We start from the raw sequence: 23,881 nt of genomic DNA, 5'->3' as shown, positions 1-23,881 counted from the left end.
TGCTGACCAGGCTTTCTGCATCTTTCCACTGGTATTTAGATGATTTATCTTTAGTGATGACCTCCAACTTAGAGGTTGAATCTATCCAATTTAAGTTGGGACTCTGGCTGGGCCACTCCAAGACGTTAAAATTACTTAAATTCTGAAGAAAAATGTTGGTAAAATTATTTTAAATTTGCCCGAGGTATGAATAGTTCTGTCTTTTACTAGAGGTTACTTGTGAAGGGAATTGGTTGCACTGGATTTTATTTAGGGGTACAGAGTAAATGGGCTGAAAGCAAATGTACGCCAGACTTTTCAGATTTTTAATGTAAACAAATTGTAGTTGCAATGACTGAAAATGTGAAAACACTGAAAGGGTATACATAGTGTTGCAAGGCACTGTAGGTATAGGCTACCTAAAGCTTCCTCATACAGTACTTTACGAGATTATTTTCTTAAACATGTTTGGATTAGTCTTGCTGGGATTTGGCTATTTTTCACCTCCCTAAGCAGATTTATCTAATGTTCTTAACACTCACACTCATTTTAGAATTACTGTTTTATAGTAGAATCTATCAAAGTGGGCTTTTTATGGGAGACCTTTACTTGTAATTGTGCACTTAAATACTGTAATAGTGGTACTTATTTGAACGCATCCTTTAACTCTGCAAGTTACAACTCTGCTGAATCACAGGATGCCACATCAGCATTTTCCACAAAAAGCATTTTCTTCCACCTGAATCATTTATTACCCAAGGATTTCTTCTTGGAAATCTATTAGAGCACTGGAAGAGGACAACTGTTTCCAAGAATCTAACTCCCAAAACAGATGCAGGTTATTAAAGCAATGGAAGACAGCTGGCTATTCCACAGAAGGAAAAATACTTTATGGTGAGGCTTTATTGTTGTTTTCCACATAAGAAATGTTTTGAGGACAAATGCAACTACGAAAAATAAACATAGTATTCCCACACCATATCTCTGTATAAGTTGACAGTAATATTGCCATGTTTTCCATATTCATTTTAAACCATGTTATAGCACCCTCTTGTGTCCACGTAAAGAAAATGCAACAAAAAGGGGAAAAACGCTGTAAGCAAAGAACAATGAGAAACGTGAGAAGTGTCACATCAGCAAACTTATTGAAACTAGAATATTTACAAAACAACATTTCTACTGGCCATGTTGGTTTTCAGTTGTCCCATTGCATTATTTCATGAAGTCACATCCAACTTGCTCCTTGACTAACATCACAAGTCAGCTCTTTTTTCCTCCTGGCTGAATGAAGGAATTGTTGCTAAATACGAGTCAATGAAAGATGAGAAAATTCCCATGGAGAAATTCTTCAACAAGTAAAATCTGCTTATGCAGCAAAAGGTAACCATCAATCACATCTTCCCAAAGAGGGACGGTCGGACTGGGTCAGTGGTTTGGCAGAGGTCTTCTAAACAGTAGGATATGAGGCTCTGTAAGAAAAGTTTTCACAATGTGTATTTGAAAGCTCTTAAGACAGCATTATGGTTCTTGTATAAATTCATTTCCATCCTTATCTTAAGAAGTACAAAAGCAGGCTAACAAGATGAAGTCGTAATCTTGTACCCGGTTCATGGATCATGTAGTGGATCCAACCTTGGGACTGCTGCACTCCCAGCTGTCTCCACTCATCTTCAGACATCAAGTGGGATCTTGGGACGTACTTAGCCATTTCCAGAGGTAGAACAACATGTCTAAATGAGAGAAAATGATTAATACTCTTAGCTGCAACTATGCATTTTCTCAAGGTCAAAAAAAGTAATATTATATTGTTAATCTATACCAATTTGTCCAGTCTGAGAACTTCTACATAAAAAAAAAAATATATATATATATATATTACCATATAGTTGCTGCAAAGAGCTTTTAAATATGTTTATACTGGTCTTTTCCTTCTTTGGCAGAACAATAAGCACACATTTCTTCAAAAAAGATTTGGATAAACAAACTCCACAGGTTTCCCCTTTTTTGATATTTCCTCTGATACCAGAGAGTGTTGTAAAAAGGCTTAATATCAGGCTTTTTTGTTTTAAATAGTGTATATAAAGGGCTTCTTTATCGCACAGTGAACATTCAGGTGCCTTCAGTAAGTATAACTATAATCACGTGGTCAATAAAGATCTTCCAAAGTAACCTGATACCCTGGTGATTCACTCTGCCGTTCATGTTTTCAGTTGTCCAATGTTTTTCTTATATTTGCTACACTAGGATTTTCAATCAGGCATATATGATAAATAATAATCTTTGGTAATCATGTTACTAGCTCTAAAAGAAAAGAAAAAAAGTCCCGGTGTTTTGTTTTTTATACCTTATACCGCAGGACTGGTTGTATACTAATAGATGACAGAGTTGAGTATTTAAAATGATCAATGTTTTGGGCTCATTTCTGTGGTGGAAAAAAATCCAAGTCATTTTAGAACTGCATTTTTAATAGTTTGTTGTTTCAAAACAATTTTTCAAATAAATATGCTCATGCTCCTTCATATTGTATTTGGCAAAATTCAATTTTTTTCCAGTCTCAAATTTCAAGAAATGGATGGATGGATAGGAAAAACATTGACCGTTGATAAATAAATGGATAGATGGATGGACAGACTACCAATGGTTGTTGAAAAGATAGATGGATGGACCAAAGGGGGTGAAATATACGAAAAGAAGAATGGATAGATCATGGTCAAAAAGCCAGATGGACAAATGGATGGTGGTCTGATAAATGGATGGATCACGGTAAAAAAAAAGACTGATGGGTTGACTGACAGATTAATCATGGGCAAACATTAATGGAGGATGATGGTTGGATAGATTTAAAGCTTTTAGACAATGGGATGAGTACAACATCTGGAATACATTTCTTCCATTCTGTTTTCTTTTTCAGTGCAAACCCAGAAAATCCTTGAAACTCTAAGCTTAATTAATTTCCCAGACTACATAGAAACCCTGTGCCAAGATAAAAAGGTACTCAATTTTACCCTACAAAAATAAATATATTTAGGTACCTTCAGGACTAAATAAAGGTACTGTACAATGGAAATCCTACCCATGTAACCAGCACGGATAAAACCTCTTTGCTGAATAAACCCCTTGGATAAATCACAGGTTTCCATGCGTGCCACCAAATGATTGAGATGCAGCTGTGCGTGATGCCTTCAGGCACCAACCGGCAGAAATAATATTAAAACCACGATTTTTACGCAAAGTTTAGAATTGTTTTAAAGTTTAAAACGAACAAAAAAAAAAAAAAAACACATAGAACTGCCAGATTAATGTGACAGACCGTTCAAAGTTTTGGAAGCGAGACAGGTGAGCTCAAAAATGAAAATGTAAAAAAGTGAGACGTTTCCTAATAAGGTGTTCTGTTGATAAACACTTGTGCAGACGTTATTGACGTTAAACGGGCTAATAGAGACAAAGGCCGCTCACCTGTACTCGTACTGGTCGTCATTGTACCTGTCCGAGTAATAAATCTGGCTTCGAGACATATCTCCGCTTAAAGGTTGATAAACAGGAAAGTTTGAAGTCAGATGGTCGTTACAGATTAACAGTCCGGTTTACGTTTTAGTGAATTGCACGTCAATTGCAACGAGGCTCTGATTGGACGCCTAAGGTCACGGGACCAAAAACTTCCTTTTCATCTGTCAACAGGGCGCAGGTGAGGCTGTGGTTTTATCCTATGGTGACAATGACTTGCGGGGGTTTGAAAGGTCAGGCATCCATAGTTACAATTCAGGATATTTCCAACTTAATAACAGCTAGTCAAAATTACATTTTTAGATATCTGAATCAAATAAGTCCACTTAGTGCTGTCACTGAGCTGTTCAAACTGTTGTCTGTGTAATTTCGTGGTCGCTGCGACCGCGTTGGCTTTTTTTGGAAAACTAGTCTAGTCAGAACAAAAAGCGAGATGTCTGAAATTTACAAGATATCTTAGATTGGATTAGCCATTCAACTTAATGGTTAATCTGATGTCATTCATACTAGTCAGAATATAATCAGAGAAATATCAAATTTGTATTTTGTCTTGTCAAAATATAATTAGAGATATCTTCATAAACTAGTATGCCTAGTCAAAATCAATTTCAGACATCTGGAATGTAGGTGTGGTAACGCCCATTTTATGTTGAAATGGCTTGCCACAGTAAAGCAGATGCCGGCCTTGCTATACAGGTCCTTCTCAAAATATTAGCATATTGTGATAAAGTTAATTATTTTCCATAATGTCATGATGAAAATTTAACATTCATATATTTTAGATTCATTGCACACTAACTGAAATATTTCAGGTCTTTTATTGTCTTAATACGGATGATTTTGGCATACAGCTCATGAAAACCCAAAATTCCTATCTCACAAAATTAGCATATTTCTTCCGACCAATAAAAGAAAAGTGTTTTTAATACAAAAAACATCAACCTTCAAATAATCATGTACAGTTATGCACTCAATACTTGGTCGGGAATCCTTTTGCAGAAATGACTGCTTCAATGCGGCGTGGCATGGAGGCAATCAGCCTGTGGCACTGCTGAGGTCTTATGGAGGCCCAGGATGCTTCGATAGCGGCCTTTAGCTCATCCAGAGTGTTGGGTCTTGAGTCTCTCAACGTTCTCTTCACAATATCCCACAGATTCTCTATGGGGTTCAGGTCAGGAGAGTTGGCAGACCAATTGAGCACAGTGATACCATGGTCAGTAAACCATTTACCAGTGGTTTTGGCACTGTGAGCAGGTGCCAGGTCGTGCTGAAAAATGAAATCTTCATCTCCATAAAGCTTTTCAGCAGATGGAAGCATGAAGTGCTCCAAAATCTCCTGATAGCTAGCTGCATTGACCCTGCCCTTGATAAAACACAGTGGACCAACACCAGCAGCTAACACGGCACCCCAGACCATCACTGACTGTGGGTACTTGACACTGGACTTCTGGCATTTTGGCATTTCCTTCTCCCCAGTCTTCCTCCAGACTCTGGCACCTTGATTTCCGAATGACATGCAGAATTTGCTTTCATCTGAAAAAAGTACTTTGGACCACTGAGCAACAGTCCAGTGCTGCTTCTCTGTAGCCCAGGTCAGGCGTTCTGCCGCTGTTTCTGGTTCAAAAGTGGCTTGACCTGGGGAATGCGGCACCTGTAGCCCATTTCCTGCACACGCCTGTGCACGGTGGCTCTGGATGTTTCTACTCCAGACTCAGTCCACTGCTTCCGCAGGTCCCCCAAGGTCTGGAATTGGCCCTTCTCCACAATCTTCCTCAGGGTCCGGTCACCTCTTTTCGTTGTGCAGCGTTTTCTGCCACACTTTTTCCTTCCCACAGACTTCCCACTGAGGTGCCTTGATACAGCACTCTGGGAACAGCCTATTCGTTCAGAAATTTCTTTCTGTCTTACCCTCTTGCTTGAGGGTGTCAATAGTGGCCTTCTGGACAGCAGTCAGGTCGGCAGTCTTACCCATGATTGGGGTTTTGAGTGATGAACCAGGCTGGGAGTTTTAAAGGCCTCAGGAATCTTTTGCAGGTGTTTAGAGTTAACTCGTTGATTCAGATGATTAGGTTCATAGCTCCTTTAGAGACCCTTTTAATGATATGCTAATTTTGTGAGATAGGAATTTTGGGTTTTCATGAGCTGTATGCCGAAATCATCCGTATTAAGACAATAAAAGACCTGAAATATTTCAGTTAGTGTGCAATGAATCTAAAATATATGAATGTTAAATTTTCATCATAACATTATGGAAAATAATGAACTTTATCACAATATGCTAATATTTTGAGAAGGACCTGTATGTGCACTTGTATTCATTCATTTTTACTCTGATTCTCGTAAAGTCAATTCCGGTTTAACCATTTGCACCTGTGTGTAATTCCCTCTCAATATAAATCCAGTTTGGTGAGGTTAGTTTGTTAGAGAGCATTAGTGAACAGCACCATGAAGATACAGGAACACACCAGAGAGGTCATGGATAAAGTTGTTGACAAGAATATGCCATCTACTGGTACAACATGGTGGTGGAAGCAAGCTGTCGAAATGATGTTCTTTAGCGAGGGCAGGGAAATTGGTCAGACTTGAGGGGAAAGTTGATGGAGCTAAACAGAGGTCAATCTTGGTAGAAAATCTGAAAAAGGCGGCTGCAGAACTGGTGTAGTAGTCGTCTTGCTGTTTAAAAGCTGTGGGAACAAATCCAGCTCTTTCCATCGCCATATGTTGATGTGACCTTGGGCAAGACACTTGCCTATCTAGGTGCTTAAATGTGTAAGTGCTGTGAGTGCGGCTGGGTGAATGAGACGTGTAGTGAGAAAGTACTCTGAGTGATTATTATGACTAGATATATACAGTACAGACCAAAAGTTTGGACATACCCTCTCATTCAAAGAGTTTTCTTTATTTTCATGACTATGAATATTCGGAAATCAAGTTGCCAGAGTCTGGAGGAAGACTGGGGAGAAGGAAATGCCAAAATGCCAGAAGTCCAGTGTCAAGTACCCACAGTCAGTGATGGTCTGGGGTGCCGTGTCAGCTGCTGGTGTTGGTCCACTGTGTTTTATCAAGGGCAGGGTCAATGCAGTTAGCTATCAGGAGATTTTGGAGAACTTCATGCTTCCATCTGCTGAAAAGCTTTATGGAGATGAAGATTTCATTTTTCAGCACGACCTGGCACCTGCTCACAGTGCCAAAACCACTGGTAAATGGTTTACTGACCATGGTATCACTGTGCTCAATTGGCCTGCCAACTCTCCTGACCTGAACCCCATAGAGAATCTGTGGGATATTGTGAAGAGAACGTTGAGAGACTCAAGACCCAACACTCTGGATGAGCTAAAGGCCGCTATCAAAGCATCCTGGGCCTCCATAAGACCTCAGCAGTGCCACAGGCTGATTGCCTCCATGCCATGCCGCAATGTCATTTCTGCAAAAGGATTCCTGACCAAGTATTGAGTGCATAACTGTACATGATTATTTGAAGGTTGACGTTTTTTGTATTAAAAACACTTTTCTTTCATTGGTCGGATGAAATATGCTAATTTTGTGAGATAGGAATTTTGGGTTTTCATGAGCTGTATGCCAAAATCATCCGTATTAAGACAATAAAAGACCTGAAATATTTCAGTTAGTGTGCAATGAATCTAAAATATATGAATGTTAAATTTTCATCACGACATTATGGAAAATAATGAACTTTATCACAATATGCTAATATTTTGAGAAGGACCTGTACACATCATGCAGCAGTAATAAGCAAACAAAGTATCACAGATGTGGTTTCGTGCTGTTTTATGGTCCAGAGTTCAGTAGTTTAACAGCTTGTGGATAAAAACTGTCTTTTAGTCTGATTTGAAGATAATTTTATTTAAGGCTGATTTCAAAATAAAACTCAATAAATATCAAAACGGGTGTAGTGTTTGATTCATTTTTGCAGTTATCTGGTTTGGAAACTATCCCACAAAGTATTGCAAAATAACTCAAAGACTATTGTGTGAGAATGCAAAAAGAGAAAGAATTCCCCATGTCCCCTCCCTTATAAACAGACAGCTGCCCCCTGTTCTCTGTAGTCTATCATGTTGTCCACAGATGAGGTGCTTTAAACACATAGTGTCCTTAACTTTGGTTCATATTGCTGTACTGAACCAAGCTTTACTGAACCCCATGATTTATTTGAAGGCAGAGATTCAAGAGATTTCTGTCTTTAACACAAGTGTGTTTTGACCCTCTTCACTGTTGCAGCTGGTCCATGAATTGAGACAGAAAAACAACTTTTTCTTATCTGTATTCTAGCCCCATCCATTTTGTAATTTATACAGCAATGTAAGTCGACTCTATCTGTCTGCTTCAGTAAAGTTGTGAAACACATAATTAGCCATAACAAGAAAGTCTTTAATAAGAAGATTTTTTGAGTAGACGGTACATCTAGTGACAAAAGTTGTGAATTACACTTAGAATTTACACACATTTCCCCATTTGTATGCTGATAAAGGCTGGGTAAATAAAAGTTTCAGGTTTGCAGGAAAACATGAGATGACGGCTGCAAAAATCTATGAAGTTAGAATCTGAACCATTTTTTTTTCTTGTTGAGCTCTTTTACATCACTGTAGAATAATTTTGCCTCCTTCTTTTCAGAATTGTTTTTATTAATGGCACACTGGTGGGCTTCTAATCACAAATGGCCTGTTTAAGACTATATCACAGCATCTAGGATTTAAATCGGATATAAATCTGGGCTTTGACTAGGCCACTTTAAAATGGACATTTTGTGCTTTGGATTGTTGTCTTGCTGCTTAACCCACATGTGCTTGAGCTTAAAGATATGAACCGATAGCAGGACATTCTCCTTTAGAGTGTTCTGGTAGAGACCAGAATTTATGGTTGCATTAATTATGGAAAGTTGCAGAGTTCCTGAAGCAGCAAAGCAGCCCTACATCACATTACTATCACCATGAATGACTGCCAGTATGATATTTCTTTTTCTAAATGTTGTTAGTTTTATACTTGATATAACAGGAAATGCAACTGCCAAAAAGGTAGTTTTTGTCGTGTCAGTCAATAGAATATTTTTCCAAAAGTCTCTGAGAATATCAAGATGTCTTTTGACAAATGCTAGATTGACCTTTGTCTTCCTTTTTGTTACCAGTGGGTTTTTTTTTTCATCAAACTCTACCATGGATGCCATTTTGTCCAGTTTCTTTCTCGTTATTGAAGTATGAACACTGACCTTAACTGAGAAAAGAAAGGCCTACAGTGGCTTAGATGTCCTGGGCAATTACTTAGAACAAGTGGTTGATGCTCTCTTGAAGTAATTTTGGTACACTAGCCATTCATAGGAACATTTACTACTCTTCCATGTTTTCTCCATAGGTGGAAAACAGTAAGTTCCAAAGCCTTGTTACCCTTTCCAGGCTTTTTAGGCAATAACATTTGTTTCCAGTGGGAGCATCTGCTGGCATGAGACACTGTCCAACTAGCTAAATGTTGCATTAGCATGTAAGATGCAAGTTTACTACACTTAGCCGACAATATATTAGACAACAATTATTGCACTCCAAATAGGTCTTTGTGATATGAATATTGGCAACATTGATATTAGAATGATATTTTAGCAATATATTGTGCAGCTGTGATAGATAGATAGATAGATAGATAACAATTATACAATTAATTAAATACAACGGGGAATGTTCTAAAAATTCAGTGTGATTTCTTTTCAAAATAATTATATTTTATTTAAAAATGTGTGGGATGTTGAGATTTCTTTCCCTATTAAAGGCTGGGGACTTCATTGATTGGTAGGGGTAGTTTGTTTGATGAGCTTGTTAAGGCAACACAGGGCACACAGTACATTAATGTGTACCACAGCAGAAAACCAAGCATTAGTCCAAATTGTCAGTCAGTCATTTTCTACCGTTTATTCCATAGTGGGTCGTGGGGGAGCTGGTGCCTATCTCCAGCAGTCTATGGGCGAGAGGCAGGGTACACCCTGGACAGGTCACCAGTCCATCGCAGGGCAACACACAAACAACCATGCACACAATCATTTATACACCTAAGGGCAATTTAGAGTGACCAATTAACCTAACAGGCATGTCTTTGGACTGTGGGAGGAAGCCGGAGTACCCGGTGAGAACCCACGCATGCACGGGGAGAACATGCAAACTCCATGCAGAAAGACCCCAGGCCGGGAATCAAACCCAGGACCTTCTTGCTGCAAGGCAACAGTGCTATCAACTGCGCCACCGTGCAACCTAGTCCAAATTGTTTTTTTCATGCAATTGCTATGTAACATAAAGGTTTCTTGCATAGCATTCATCCATAGTGTTCTTTTGAGCATTTTTTAAATCCACTTTGTTTTTTCCTTTTTTCCAATGGAACATTTTTACTTTCAAAAATTTCTAAACAATCCCTAAAGAATGAAGACAATGTTCCATTTATTTATTGGGGCCTGCCATAGCAATGCACCTCTAAACTGGACTCTTTATTATTTTTCTTCCGTCTCCGTTAATGCGGCCCAAACCGCAGCGTGCACCCCCACAATATATACATCAAAACGACCGGCTCGGTCCCGTGAGGTGTGCTATTACTTTTATTGGCGTTTCGAGTTACCATCGCGACGTAATTAACGAAAAACCACCCCCCCAAAATCCGGAGTCAGGGGCGAAGGAATCCTCAAAATTCACTGTTTTTGAGGCTCTACTGTATCGCCATACTTTCACCTAGAAACACAGTTTGACTTTCAGTTTGTAGGAAAATCCGCCGGCTCTTCAGAAATGAAAACGGTTTGTTGATAACTGCTACGGTTTCTCTAAAATTAGACTCCAAGCGACACAAAGTTTGCCAAAAAATCACACTCTTAACAGTGGAGATGGCAGTTACTAGAGTGTAAAAAGAGGGGATTTTTTCAGGAAAAATGAGTTTCAACTGGCACTCACGGCCACAAATTTCGCTCTACAGTCACAATTTTCGGTCACATTGTAGGGCCGGGCCTCTGCTTTCACACAATAACTTCAAAATTGTTCTAAGTGTCATAGTTTTCTGTCAAAACACCCTCGATCGCCAAGAGTCAGTAGATTTCTGTAGCCCTTCTCCCATGTATTTTCAATGAGAGCTTGACCTGTAATCCATGAGTGACACCATTTATTTCCATAATCATATTTTATATTGTGAATGACATAGACCTATGAAAATCTCCATGATTGGGGACGAGGGATAGCTGTTGCCCACAGTTTAAAAAATTTTCAAATACCATGTACGGATTCCGAGATATTAGACTTTGTTCGGGAGCATGTTCAGGAATTTTTGCCTTTTTCTCCATTTTCCCTCTCTTTTCATCCAGTGTTGTGCCTTTATTATTATATTTTCAACAAAAATGTTTTAATATTCTCGATTCCCTGTCCGTTCTGATAAAAACGGTCCAAGAATGACATCGATCGCCCCTACGGTTTCCGAGTTATGGCCAGTCGTTCGGGAGCATGCGCCTCCATGTTATAAAGCCTAGACCAGGGGAGACACAGAGTGAGGTGCTGCGTGAGTGAGAAACAGCAGGTGTCAAGTTACACTGACGCTCTTTGCTGATTGGCTGATTCATTCCTCACTGTTCTATTTATAGCTCTGTGTATCTCCTACTGTATATGTCTGGATGTGATTCTGTCTTTCTTTCTGCCTCTCTGTGTCTCACACACAGACACACACACACCCACACAAACTCAAACACACACACACAGACACACTCCCACACACACATGCATGGATTACTATCTTTCTGAGGACTTTGCATTGACTTTCATTGATATTCATTCATTTCTATGGCTTAAACATGACCCGACCCCTAACCCTTTGACCATCTTCATAGGAGGCAACTACATGGTGGCCATGTTGTGTGGGGAACTTAAACACCATGTACTGCTGTTCCAACATCCACACAACAGTGATTGACCCTAAAGGCCAATTTCTTTCATCAACCCTCCATGCTTACTAATGATTATTTAAAGCTTATAATAACATACACAATGGTTTTAGAATAGCAACCATGTTCTATATAACTAATAGAAATAACCCAGACCTGAAAGGACAACCATGCTTGATTTTCAAAATAAGACAAAACATGATCTACAAAATAAAAGCCTTTAAACAATAGATGATTGCAGGAGTGGGCTTCACCCTACTGTTGGAGCTCACCCAGTGATGGGAATGGGACTATGCTGGTCCTTTGAAACAGGCTTACAGAAACTTCCAAAATAAAAGCCCACACCTTCCATAGTTACTATGGATTTTGTGAGTTGACAAGTGCATAGAAAATTATTTTTAAATAGCAAGCGGGTTCTATATAGCTAATGGAACTAACTCAGACCTGAAAGGACAACTATACTGGACTTTCAAAATAAGACAAAACATGCTCTACAAAATAAAAGCCTTTGCATTTTAAACAATAGATCATTTCAGGAATGGGCTTCACACTAATGTTGGAGCTCACCCAGTGTTGGCCTCTTAAAATAAGGCTTACTGAAAATTTCAAAATAAAAGCCTCAGTCTTCCAGAGTTACTACTAATTTTTTAAACTGACAATAGCATAGACAATGATTTTAAAATAGCAAGCAGGTTCTATATAACTAATCGAACTAACCCAGACCTGAAAGGACAACCATGCAGGACATTCAAAATAACACCTAGACATACTTTAAAAAATAAAAGTATTTGTATTTCATACAGCGATAATTGCAGCATTGGTCTTAACACTACTGCTGGGACTCAGTGATGGAAATTTGTCTACTTTATCCTTTCAAAAGATAAGCCTCAACATTCCTTAGTTGGGGCTTGCCATAGCAGTAGAGGGATAGGAGTGAATGGGCTTGCTTCACTGCTCCCAGTGATATTGCAAAGAGTCACATATTATTATCCACATCTAAACTGGATATATTTATAGGGCTTGCCATGGCAATGCACGGAGGCATAAGCTTAACTCGGCCACAGTTTGGCTCTGGTGCCAGAAGCACGCACCAAGAGGCAGGCCACGTCTAAATTTCTTCCGAAATTTTCTAGTTCATTTATTTATTATATAGCACAAATATAGCACAGGTGTAATTCATATGCAATTATAAAGACTTCACTTCAGTCCAAAATAAATTCAGTCTACATGTATCTTTCAGCTCAAAATATACTTGCTGTAGTGATTTTATCCTCTCTTACATATAAACAGTGAATTAGTAATTAAATGTGTAGGTGGTAACTGTTGACATGAATGTGAAGGAAAAAAGGTGAAAATGACGGCAGTCTAACACTCGGGGGTGGCAGTGTTTCTCCTGTTTAATATTTTGCTCTCTTTTAGTTTGCTGTTTTCTGTTAACAGAACACAGAGGAATTATGCTGTGCAAACATTTCACATCCATTAATGTTTGCATCTTTTCTGAGGGGTTGCTAAGAAGAAGCAAAACACAAACGACTGTCTGGAATGGTTCCTTCCACTATTCTGCAAGCCTCCCCTGAATGAGTCATCCAGCTGGCTCCTCATTGGATAAGACCATGCCATCCCAAGGGATTGCCTTGCAGAGGCAGAAATGCTTTGCTTCCATTCACAGAAACACTGGTATGCCTGCCCGCTATTTCATTCACATAAAAGACAAAATTTCGCATGTGGGTTTTTTTTAGCCCTCAGCTTCCTTTTTCTTTTTCTCTGTCGCCTCTTCTTGTGATTTACGAGGACCTGCCTCATCATCTCTGCCTTTATGTTTGCCTTTGTTTCTAAGGAAAAAAGGCAGACATGCTTTTTTTTCTTTTCTCTTGCCAGGCAGGAAAGTGAGATATTGGGAAAGACTGCAGTGCGAAATCAGCAGCAGAGCAGAAGTTGCTTATGAATGACAGTATTTCAGCTTTGCTAGATATTCCTGAGGACATTTTATACAGATGCATGCTTTCTGCTGACTGGGGGAGATGGTGATGCTGCGCTGCAGCTGCTCTTAAGGGCGTTCTTGTCGTATCATTTTGGTGTCTCTGTTTTATGTCTTCTATTTGTTTCTTTCATTCATTTTATTCAGCCAGAATCAGTTGCCGGGTATTTTTCTAAATCTGTGATTTCTAGAAGTGAAACAAATTTCTTTGTAAGTTTTGTTTGTTTTCTTTGCAGATATTTGAAAACTTAGGCCACAATTAAGTAAAATGATTATTAGTTTTTCATTTTGAAAAGTTAGCCAAATCATTTTTTTACTCAGTTTGAATATAAATATGATAGAGAGACAGTAAATGCAATAGCTGTGGATTCTTTCTTGTTTTGATGTCTGCTTACGTTGCGCCACTGTTTTAAAATAACATGGGCGACATATTAGGAGATATTTCCAGTCAATCCAGCCTGTTACTGCATTTTTCTTTTTCATTACTTATTTGTTTATTTAAAAGTATTTTTCAAGATTTTATTGAAAGTTGTAATTGTTTCTGATTTGTTGGTGGTGTTATATCCTTACATAATGTTTTTTCTGACTGAATTGCTGCTGTTTTAAGATCTGATTTAATGCAGATTCTATTTTTTATTAGTTTTTGCCAAAATCATTAAGCACCCCCATTCTTAATTTACTGCCCTTTGAGAAGCAAATAAGGAAGCAAGGAGTTACAGTGAATAAATATCAGTCTAGAGAATTTCAAAACTGATTTGTTCTAGTGTGCTGTTTGTGGGAGTTTTTTTTTCCCTCTCCCTCCAACAGGAAGTGATTTGCAGTGTTCAGCAAGCCTTTTGTTGAGAAGGTTTTCTCAGATCAGTGAGTCATGCTTCAGCTCTGAGCCGGCAGGCAAGCAGCAGCCAGCAGAGAGTATTTGCTCTTTCCTTGCAGTGTCCGTGATCATCAGCAACATACATCTCTGCAGCAGCGTTGCAGCTTGAAAAACTGTACCACAAAACTGGCAGAGTTTTTATCCTCGACTTGTTATGCTACAGTGTTGTGTTTAACGGACTGGATTTCTGCTTCTTTGGATTTTATTGAGAAACGACTGGACTTTGGCGACAGCAGCAGCCACACCAGCTTTGCACACTAAACAGCCACTGTATCCTCAACACAGGGGAAAAAATACAGCCAGGTGGCCTGTAATTGCTGAGAGGCGTTTGCTGCCTGTGCTGCTGCTGCTATGTTACAGGACAGGGTTATCAGCGCGGTTCAGCCACGTCTGCCTGCACGCTTGTGAAGGAGGCAGGCTGTGTGTGTGTTGGTTGGTTGGTGGAGAGAAGAGGAGCGAGCTAGAGAGAGAAGGGTATGCTTCACCGTACTAAGTACAACCGTTTCAGGAATGAGTCAGTAACATCCGTCGATGAGCTTTTCCACGGCCTGTCCATGAACCCCAAGGTCTCGGCCTCCTCCCAGTCTGCAGCCGAGACATCCTACACACCCCCAACCGAGGTCCAGCCCTCCACCGCTGCTGCTCCTTCCAGCACCACAACAAGCCACGGCTCAGAGCCCCCAGAGGATGGAGGCACCACCCTCTGCACCCTCATCAACAAGGTCTCCGGCCTGAAATTCACCAACTCAGGCAGCCTGCTCGGCATCAAGGGTCTACCCTCAGCCGTCAAGGACCTGGCCGTGTCCAAGCTGCAGGGGGGTGGGGGTGCGGGCTCTAGCCCCAGCAGCGTGGCGGCAGCAACAGCCGTCTCTGGTGTGGGAGGGTCTCAGTGCAGCTCCCATTCGACCCCCTGCACACAGCTGGAGACAGCTGTCAGCATGAGCAAGAAGAGCAGACTGGATGATCTCCAGCCTAGAGGAGATGATTGGAATCCAGGTGGGGGTGGTGGACTGGTCAGCAAACCCTCCAGAGGATGGCTGCACTCGAATGAAAAGATATCTGGTCCAGGCGTCACATACGTTGTGAAGGTTGGTGGACTTTCCCTCCCATTCTCTCTCTCTCTCTTTTTTTCAATGAGAAGAGATTAGCTACCTCCGACGGGGATTAAAGAGTGAGAATACAGTTGTGCATCATAACATGCCCTTGAGTGGGTGTGTGTGAGCAGGCTACTGCTGAAGGTTGAGCAACCAGAAAACAGACATTGAATAATTCAGGAAATGCAGAAGGTCAACACTGGTGGAAAAGTAGAAACAAAGCCTCTGATGGCAACATAAAAACAGTGGCTGCAGCAGGCTTTTAATCACCAGTTTATCTGTTTATTCTTCTGTCTGATGTATGTGAAACTACAGCGTTATGCTTTTGTAACCATGGTGATGTGTTATTTCTGTACATCGTGCACCTCTCCGAGCTCCCTGAAAACAGCTGAACGGAAAGAGACTCATTGCGCGTGCTTGCCTGTTATCTCTCCCTAATGTTCTTCAGCCATCATACATCATTTAAGTTGGTGCACAAGTAGAAGAGCTATGAATGTCATCATGCCAGCAATGAGTCACTAGCACACAGTGATGATGCTGAGACCCAGCTCTTCAAAGAAAGAAAGGACTAGAGGGGTGGGAGAGAAACCATTTTCACTGAAACTATAAAGTCATCATTCTATTCAATTAAACTATAAAACAACAATCTTTTATTTATGCAGCATATTTGACAAAGAACTTGTTTAGCTTTTAGGAAATGATGAACACAACTGGTGAAACGTGTTATATACCAAATCACGTTACACAAGATGACTGCAATCATATGACACCTACTACAACTTTTGTGAATTAAGCCTACAGTCTGTGACCAGCATGGCTTTCCATTAACTGCATCAAGGCAGACAGCACTTATTTTTGTCCAGTCAATGCTGCTGTGACAGGGGAAATGGCTCTGACTCCCCCACCCCCCAGCTTTTCCTGTCAGTTTGTGTCCTGCATGTATTGAGTTCAGCATGGTGTTTCTGCGCACAGCTCTTTTAATTAGCGTCATATGGTCAGTCCTCGTACATCATGCACCACTACACTAAAGAGGACATTGACTCACTATGACATGGTTTACACTTACACTTTCATTCTCATTTTGTTGCTGTTGTTGTTTATTAAATAAAATGGAATTTTAAAGTTTACATCAAATTTTCAATTTGGGTATTTTTATAGTATAAATATACAGGTCCTTCTCAAAATATTAGCATATTGTGATAAAGTTCATTATTTTCCATAATGTAATGATGAAAATTTAACATTCATATATTTTAGATTCATTGCACACTAACTGAAATATTTCAGGTCTTTTATTGTCTTAATACGGATGATTGTGGCATACAGCTCATGAAAACCCAAAATTCCTATCTCACAAAATTAGCATATTTCATCCGACCAATAAAAGAAAAGTGTTTTTAATACAAAAAACGTCAACCTTCAAATAATCATGTACAGTTATGCACTCAATACCTGGTCGGGAATCCTTTTGCAGAAATGACTGCTTCAATGCGGCGTGGCATGGAGGCAATCAGCCTGTGGCACTGCTGAGGTCTTATGGAGGCCCAGGATGCTTCGATAGCGGCCTTTAGCTCATCCAGAGTGTTGGGTCTTGAGTCTCTCAACGTTCTCTTCACAATATCCCACAGATTCTCTATGGGGTTCAGGTCAGGAGAGTTGGCAGGCCAATTGAGCACAGTGATACCATGGTCAGTAAACCATTTACCAGTGGTTTTGGCACTGTGAGCAGGTGCCAGGTCGTGCTGAAAAATGAAATCTTCATCTCCATAAAGCTTTTCAGCAGATGGAAGCATGAAGTGCTCCAAAATCTCCTGATAGCTAGCTGCATTGACCCTGCCCTTGATAAAACACAGTGGACCAACACCAGCAGCTGACACGGCACCCCAGACCATCACTGACTGTGGGTACTTGACACTGGACTTCTGGCATTTTGGCATTTCCTTCTCCCCAGTCTTCCTCCAGACTCTGGCACCTTGATTTCCGAATGACATGCAGAATTTGCTTTCATCCGAAAAAAGTACTTTGGACCACTGAGCAACAGTCCAGTGCTGCTTCTCTGTAGCCCAGGTCTGGGGAATGCAGCACCTGTAGCCCATTTCCTGCACACGCCTGTGCACGGTGGCTCTGGATGTTTCTACTCCAGACTCAGTCCACTGCTTCCACAGGTCCCCCAAGGTCTGGAATCGGCCCTTCTCCACAATCTTCCTCAGGGTCCGGTCACCTCTTCTCGTTGTGCAGCGTTTTCTGCCACACTGTATCAAGGCACTGAGGTGCAGTCAGGTCGGCAGTCTTACCCATGATTGGGGTTTTGAGTGATGAACCAGGCTGGGAGTTTTAAAGGCCTCAGGAATCTTTTGCAGGTGTTTAGAGTTAACTCGTTGATTCAGATGATTAGGTTCATATCTCGTTTAGAGACCCTTTTAATGATATGCTAATTTTGTGAGATAGGAATTTTGGGTTTTCATGAGCTGTATGCCAAAATCATCCGTATTAAGACAATAAAAAACCTGAAATATTTCAGTTAGTGTGCAATGAATCTAAAATATATGAATGTTAAATTTTTATCATGACATTATGGAAAATAATGAACTTTATCACAATATGCTAATATTTTGAGAAGGACCTGTAATGGTATTAGTTCCTTTTACCTCCTGGAATATTCTTTTAAATGATCAAGCACAAAGTATTCTCTGACACAAAGTAATCTCTCATCCATCCATCCATCCATTGTCTATACCCATCCAACCTTTCAGGGTCGCTGTCATTGTGGGAGAGGCAGGGTACGTTATACGTCCAAAGTATTTATGTTTATAGTTTTACTGACGAACGGAAAGTCTGGAAATACTTTTTCCCATGCCCTATTTTTTTTCTCCACATTTATCCAGACCTAAAAAATACCTCAATCAATTCCACACTTTTCTATGTTTATCCATTTATCCATAGTAGCTTTTTTACACCCCCCCCCTCTCCCCAGCAAAATCACCAGTGCCACAATTAATGGGCACCCTTGTTTGCCAATAGGACAGCAATTATTTTTCTCATTAACCATTTTAACAATGTTGGGCCAGACAGAGAATGGTGTCGTTGATCATTCTTCAGCCCAAATCTTCTATAGATCATCTAGAATCTATGGTCATCTCTACATTCTTATCTTTACCTCAGTTCCTGGATTTCTTTTAGGTCTTTGTGTGGGGACTGAGCTTCTGGTGGGAGAAAATTTATTTTGTGTCTTGTTAACCATTTCTGTCTAGATGCTTCTATATGTTGTGGATCATTGCAGAGTTGATTTGTATTGATCAGATTATAAGCCATTTTCAGTTTTCTGAGTCAGAGAAATTTTTATTGAAAATTTCCTGCTATTTTAAAGAATTCATGGTGGAAAGTAATGTTCCCAGTTCCTTTAAAATATGTCATCACAGTGGGCTTTATTTTCAACTCAGCTCAATCTTTGTTTCATCCAATCAAAGTGAATAGTCAAAGTTAAGGTTACAATAGCATATAGCAAACTGGATGTTTACATTTGCGATGGCCAGAGTGGGAAGACTCTTCTCTGACATCACTTTGAAGCAACCACTTTGTTTATAGATAGTGTCTAATGGTTTCTATGGAGACTTGGAGACCCCAAGTCCTTGTGTAACATTGTTTGTCACAGTTTGTTGTAAACTTTTAAATTATTGCTCTGACTGTAGAAATCGGCTAAATTACATAGAAACTTAGTTTTGGTTAATTGAACATATATGAAGATTGATACACATCTGCCTCTTTTGAATAACATGTTCATTTGTCTTTCCCATTTTGTGGTGAAGAACAATGCTTGTCATAAAACATTTATACCCTTAGGGACACAGCAGAGAGAAAATGTCTCAATGGTGTGCTTAGAATAAGTCTTCTCTTCCAATTTTAGAACAGTGTGATATATTTTTGGCTTTGCTGAATTAAGTTCTTTGTATTCATTGTTCTGAAAATAGATAACAGTGCCATTCTGCAAATATCACTGTGACATAAACTTCTTGCCAGAGGTTGCTAGATACACTCTAGAGAAAGGAGAAGTCATCTGAAATAAATGATTTTAATATGTTGTAGCTATGAAAATGCAGGGGAAACATTAAGGTGCTTGGATGCCAAATGAACAATATGATTCTAGTAAATGAAAGGAGCTTGTCAGCACAAAATGTTCCTGATTGGTGCAGTATTAATCAAGCATGTGACGTTTGTAATATGAGTAGCTTTTTGTACTCTGAATGACTTTATAGTAAAACATCATACTGATATTTATAAAGAGAAAAAAACATCGACATTACTTAGATTATCTTTAAATTGTTCAGTTGTTTGTCAGCTTTCTTTCTTTCTTTCTTTCTTTCTTTCTTTCTTTCTAAAATGAAAGTGAAGGACTGAGAACTCTGGAAAACTGAGTTTGGAAAAGTCTGGAATTTTTTACATAAAATGTGTAGGAACGTTTTACGAAAGATGGCCTTAACACATTTATATAAAACACAACTGCACATCCTGGGACACCAGCAAGAAAACAAACTTGTACATTATACTTTGAGTTCCCTGAATACATCTCATATAACACAGATTGACAGGCTCAGAAGATGAGGCTACTTTACATTTAACACCAGTCCAGTTTTTCTTCTTTTCAAGATCAATAATATTTAATGCTAACATTCTGTATGCAATGATTATGAATCTACAACAGGACTGTGGTTACTTTAATCTTGTTTGCCTGGCTTTTCTGTACATAAATGCAGTGGATGGTAGTTTTGTTTATGTGATAGAATTGTTATCTTTGCTTTGCAGTATCTGGGCTGCATAGAAGTCCTGCGGTCAATGAGATCCCTGGATTTCACCACAAGGTCACAAATAACAAGGTATGTTCAAATATGATAGTTTTCTTACCTATTCCTTTTAATGTTACACAGTTTTCTGTTTGAAAAACAGTAGCCTCTATAAGGTTGAACACCGTTCTGAAAAACTCTGATGTACATTATATTGCCAAACGTATTGGGTCACGGCACCAAATCAATGAATTCTGGTGTTACAATCACTTCTATGGCTGCAGGTGTATAAAGTTTATTGTGAAGAAACCTGACTGGCCTGCATAGAGTCCTGACCTCAACCTTCTTGGACACCTTTGGGATCAATTAGAGCAGAGGCTACAGGTTTTCTCATCTAACTGAACACGCTCCTAAACCTTGTGGAAGATGTTTACAGGATAGTTAAAGTTGCTATTGCTGGCAATGGTGGGTCCATCAACAAAATGGAAAATAGGAAGGCATCAAAGTTCATTTAAATGTAAAAGTAGACAGACAAATACATTTGGCTATATAGTGTATGACTTTAAAACAAATAACCAGTATATTTTATATTATTACTGAAAACACATGGTTTTCTCATGTAGCATTTCCTGGTGACAGTTTCTCAAATGAAATGTAACCATATTCGGGAGTTGATTTTCAGTGGTTGTTTTTTTTTATATGGGCAATCAGGCTCCCTGCCTGGTCGCCATGAGCAGTCAACAGTTTAGAAAAAAGAACATTTCTGCATATCCCCAATACATCTGGCTCAAAGCTGTGACAAAAAACAGGTTTTATGAACATAATAGGAAAACTGTGGGATCATGTTGGTCAATTAGTTAGCATGCATTCTTTGTTTGAATGAGTGAGTTACCCCAAAGCAAGATAACTTGATAAAAAAGCTCAGCCTTGGCCACCAACATAGACACATTCTCTCTCTCTCATTCTAAAGACGTTACAGATGCAATTTAGAGGCTGCTAATGTAACCTGCATCTCCCATGAAGCTCTGCTCTATCCTTAATTACCTGTAGAGACCCTACGCCATCACACTACAGCATAAATACAAACCGGAGTACCCGGTGAGAACATGCAAACTCCATGCAGAAAGACCCCCGGCCAGGTGTCGAAACCAGAACCTTCTTGTTTCAAGGCAACAGGGTTACCAACTGTGCCACTGTGCAGCCCAATACATTAACCTCGCAGATTTCCAATTGCAATTTGTTATGTAGAGTGAAAATGAGCCAAAATATAATGTAGTGATTGATTCTGCAGTGAGTGGATTAAGAATTGGCCTATAGTTAAATTTAAATATCTAGCCTCAAGAAATATTTTAAACTTAAACCATAAAAATGAGCCATTACTTGTTTGGTTAATTAACAAATGATTCAAGCCCCTGCTCTTTACACCTATTTTTCTGTGTGTGCGTATATTGCAGCAAAGACACACAGCGATTACAGTGACTCAGACCCTGACAATGACTCAGTGGCTCTATTGTGTCCAAATGAGCCCGCCCCCTCCAAAAAAAAGTAACAAGCCAAATATATTACAGTTAAACCCGTGTTAACAACATTTGCACGAGTTAGTAAAATCTAGTGATGTGTGTCCTTTTAAGTTCAACAGTAAAAAATGTTTGATTCATCTAAAATTTTCTGAAAAATGCAGCGCCATTCCTGTACGATGCCATGTTTTTCAAAAAGACAGCTTCTTGATTCCATGACCAGCGTATATAAGCAACAAAGCATATAAGATATTGTCACTTAACAGTTATATCAAAAAAATTTTATAGATGTTAATCATTTGTTTACTTGGACGTTTCTGTGACTCCATGAGTTTGAAGTTAGTAACTGATGTGCAGTGAAACAAAGCCTGAAGTGAATCAGTTTGTCATTTTCGCTTGTCTGCATGACTTCCTGAGCTTGGCATCATTAGCTTGGAAAGCTACCCAGCAGTAGGCCCAGTGTTGAGCAAAGAAAAACACTGAGGTTACAAAATGATATAGAATAAATGCATTGTTGCTTTTATTAAAAGTAAATTATTTGTAGCCTCATATTTGTGACTTTAAAATGTTTTAATTGAAACAAGTATTGTCAAACCTCCTTTTAATTCATGCATCCTTGTGTTCTCTGAATAAATCATAACTTGTTCAGATGTGTATAAAAGTCTGATCCCATTTCTTTATGATTTGTAGGAAAGCAAGCAGCTTTTTCTTCCTTGTACTTGTGCACAAGAAAGGCACTCATGATGTCTTGCATTCATCCACCTTGTACTTTTTAAAGATATTTTTCAGCACTAGAAGCCTTGATTTTTTAACAGTAGGCAGACAGGAAACAGGGGGAGACATTCAGCCAAGGTCACTGGGTTCAGGACTCAAACCTGGAACAGCCGCATCGAGGACTGTATCGTTCGCTTAACCACTACACCACCAGCGCCACGCCTTGGCCCAGACTTTTAATAGGATGCAGGCCTGGGCTTTGACTGAGATATTCTAACATGAACATGCTTTAATTTAAACCATTCCATTACAGCTCTGTATGTTTAATCTATGCCCTGCTAGAAGGTGAACCTATGCCCCAGTCTCAGGTTTTGCAGATTCTAATAGGTTTTCTTCCAGGATTGTCCTGTACTTAGCTCCATCTATCTTCCATTCAACCCTGATCTGCTTCCTTGTTCCTGCTTCCCAACAGGATGGTGCCGCCCCCATCCCGTTTCACAGTAGACCTGGTTTATTCAGTGATGTTAGTTTTCTGCTATGTTCTGCAGCTCCCCCAGAGTTACCACAAACCTCTTGACTGCATCTCTAAGTAATTATCTGCTTGTCCTGCCTTTCAGATTAAGTGGATGGCCGTTAATGTTCATAGTTTGTAATTGTGCTATACTCGTTTTTCAGCGTTGGAGTGAACAGGACTGTGTGAGATGTTCAAAGCTGTGGATCTTGTTTTAAAATCTTACTCTACTTTAAACTTCTGCACCCTTTATCCCTGACCTTTCTGTTGTACTCCTTGGTTTTCATGATGATGTTCGTTCTCCAACAAACCTCTGGGGCCTTCATAAGTGGCTTCTGAGGGCAACTGGTTGCAATGAAACTTTATTTATAGCTATTAGAGTAAAGGGGGCTGAATACAAATGCTCACACCAGTTTTCATATTTCTAATTGTGAAAACAAATTTAACCACATATATGAAAATTATACACCACTTTGTGTTGCTCTATCACATAAAATCCTACTAAAACACACGGAGGTTTGTGGCTGCAGTCAAACTGCATTTGAAGAAAAAATATCTTTGCTAAAATAAATACTTCCAGGAAATGCATTGTTGCATCACCTCTCTAAAAATGGCTTTGTTTTACTGTCTTATGTTTAAAAGTTTTGATCATGTTATTATTATGATATTGTTATTACAATGTTATTAGCTGCAACAACTTTACAGCTTTGTTACACAAAATCTTACTTAACTTAAATGAAAAACAACTATCAGCTTTATTTATTTACCATTAGATTTAGTAATTCATACCTATAGCTCTATTATAATATGAAAAATACTGAATCAATGAACCATATTTATAATCAAAAACATAATAAATAATAACTTATTTTGGATAGCGGAATTATGATAATTCAATTCAGTTTATTTATATAGCGCCAATTCACAACACATGTCGTCTCAAGGCACTTCACAAAAGTCAGGTACATACATTCCAATTAATCCTAATCATTGAACAGTGCAGTCAGATTCAGTTATTTATTC

The 23,881-nt window shown here is 39.2% G+C and overlaps 2 protein-coding genes across 2 annotated transcripts in view; one reads left to right on the top strand and one right to left on the bottom strand.

Annotated features, from left to right (window-relative positions):
* Nucleotides 1-864: 864 nt before the first annotated feature.
* On the bottom strand, nt 865-3,632 carry zgc:86839 (Cyclin-dependent kinases regulatory subunit 2-like). The gene is made up of 3 exons (XM_047373054.1): nt 3,436-3,632; nt 1,582-1,709; nt 865-1,448 (listed from the first exon to the last, which is right to left on the bottom strand). The coding sequence occupies exons 1-3, from the start codon at nt 3,492-3,494 to the stop codon at nt 1,405-1,407; spliced, it is 231 nt and encodes a 76-aa protein (XP_047229010.1). The 5' UTR covers nt 3,495-3,632; the 3' UTR covers nt 865-1,404.
* Nucleotides 3,633-13,028: 9,396 nt separating this feature from the next.
* The window catches only part of shc3 (SHC (Src homology 2 domain containing) transforming protein 3), a 30,043-nt gene continuing 19,190 nt past the window's right edge, over nt 13,029-23,881 (top strand). Inside the window, exons 1-2 of the mRNA XM_047373053.1 lie at nt 13,029-15,332; nt 20,139-20,209. Coding sequence (XP_047229009.1) covers nt 14,721-15,332; nt 20,139-20,209 — 683 coding nt within the window. The 5' untranslated portion in view covers nt 13,029-14,720. The remainder of the gene's footprint in view (nt 15,333-20,138; nt 20,210-23,881) is intronic.

This window comes from Girardinichthys multiradiatus, chromosome 8 (genome assembly GCF_021462225.1).
Source record: "Girardinichthys multiradiatus isolate DD_20200921_A chromosome 8, DD_fGirMul_XY1, whole genome shotgun sequence".
NCBI lineage: Eukaryota > Metazoa > Chordata > Actinopteri > Cyprinodontiformes > Goodeidae > Girardinichthys > Girardinichthys multiradiatus.
The sequence above is the reverse complement of the archived record's forward strand: the minus strand, read 5'-3'. Positions and strand labels throughout refer to the sequence as shown.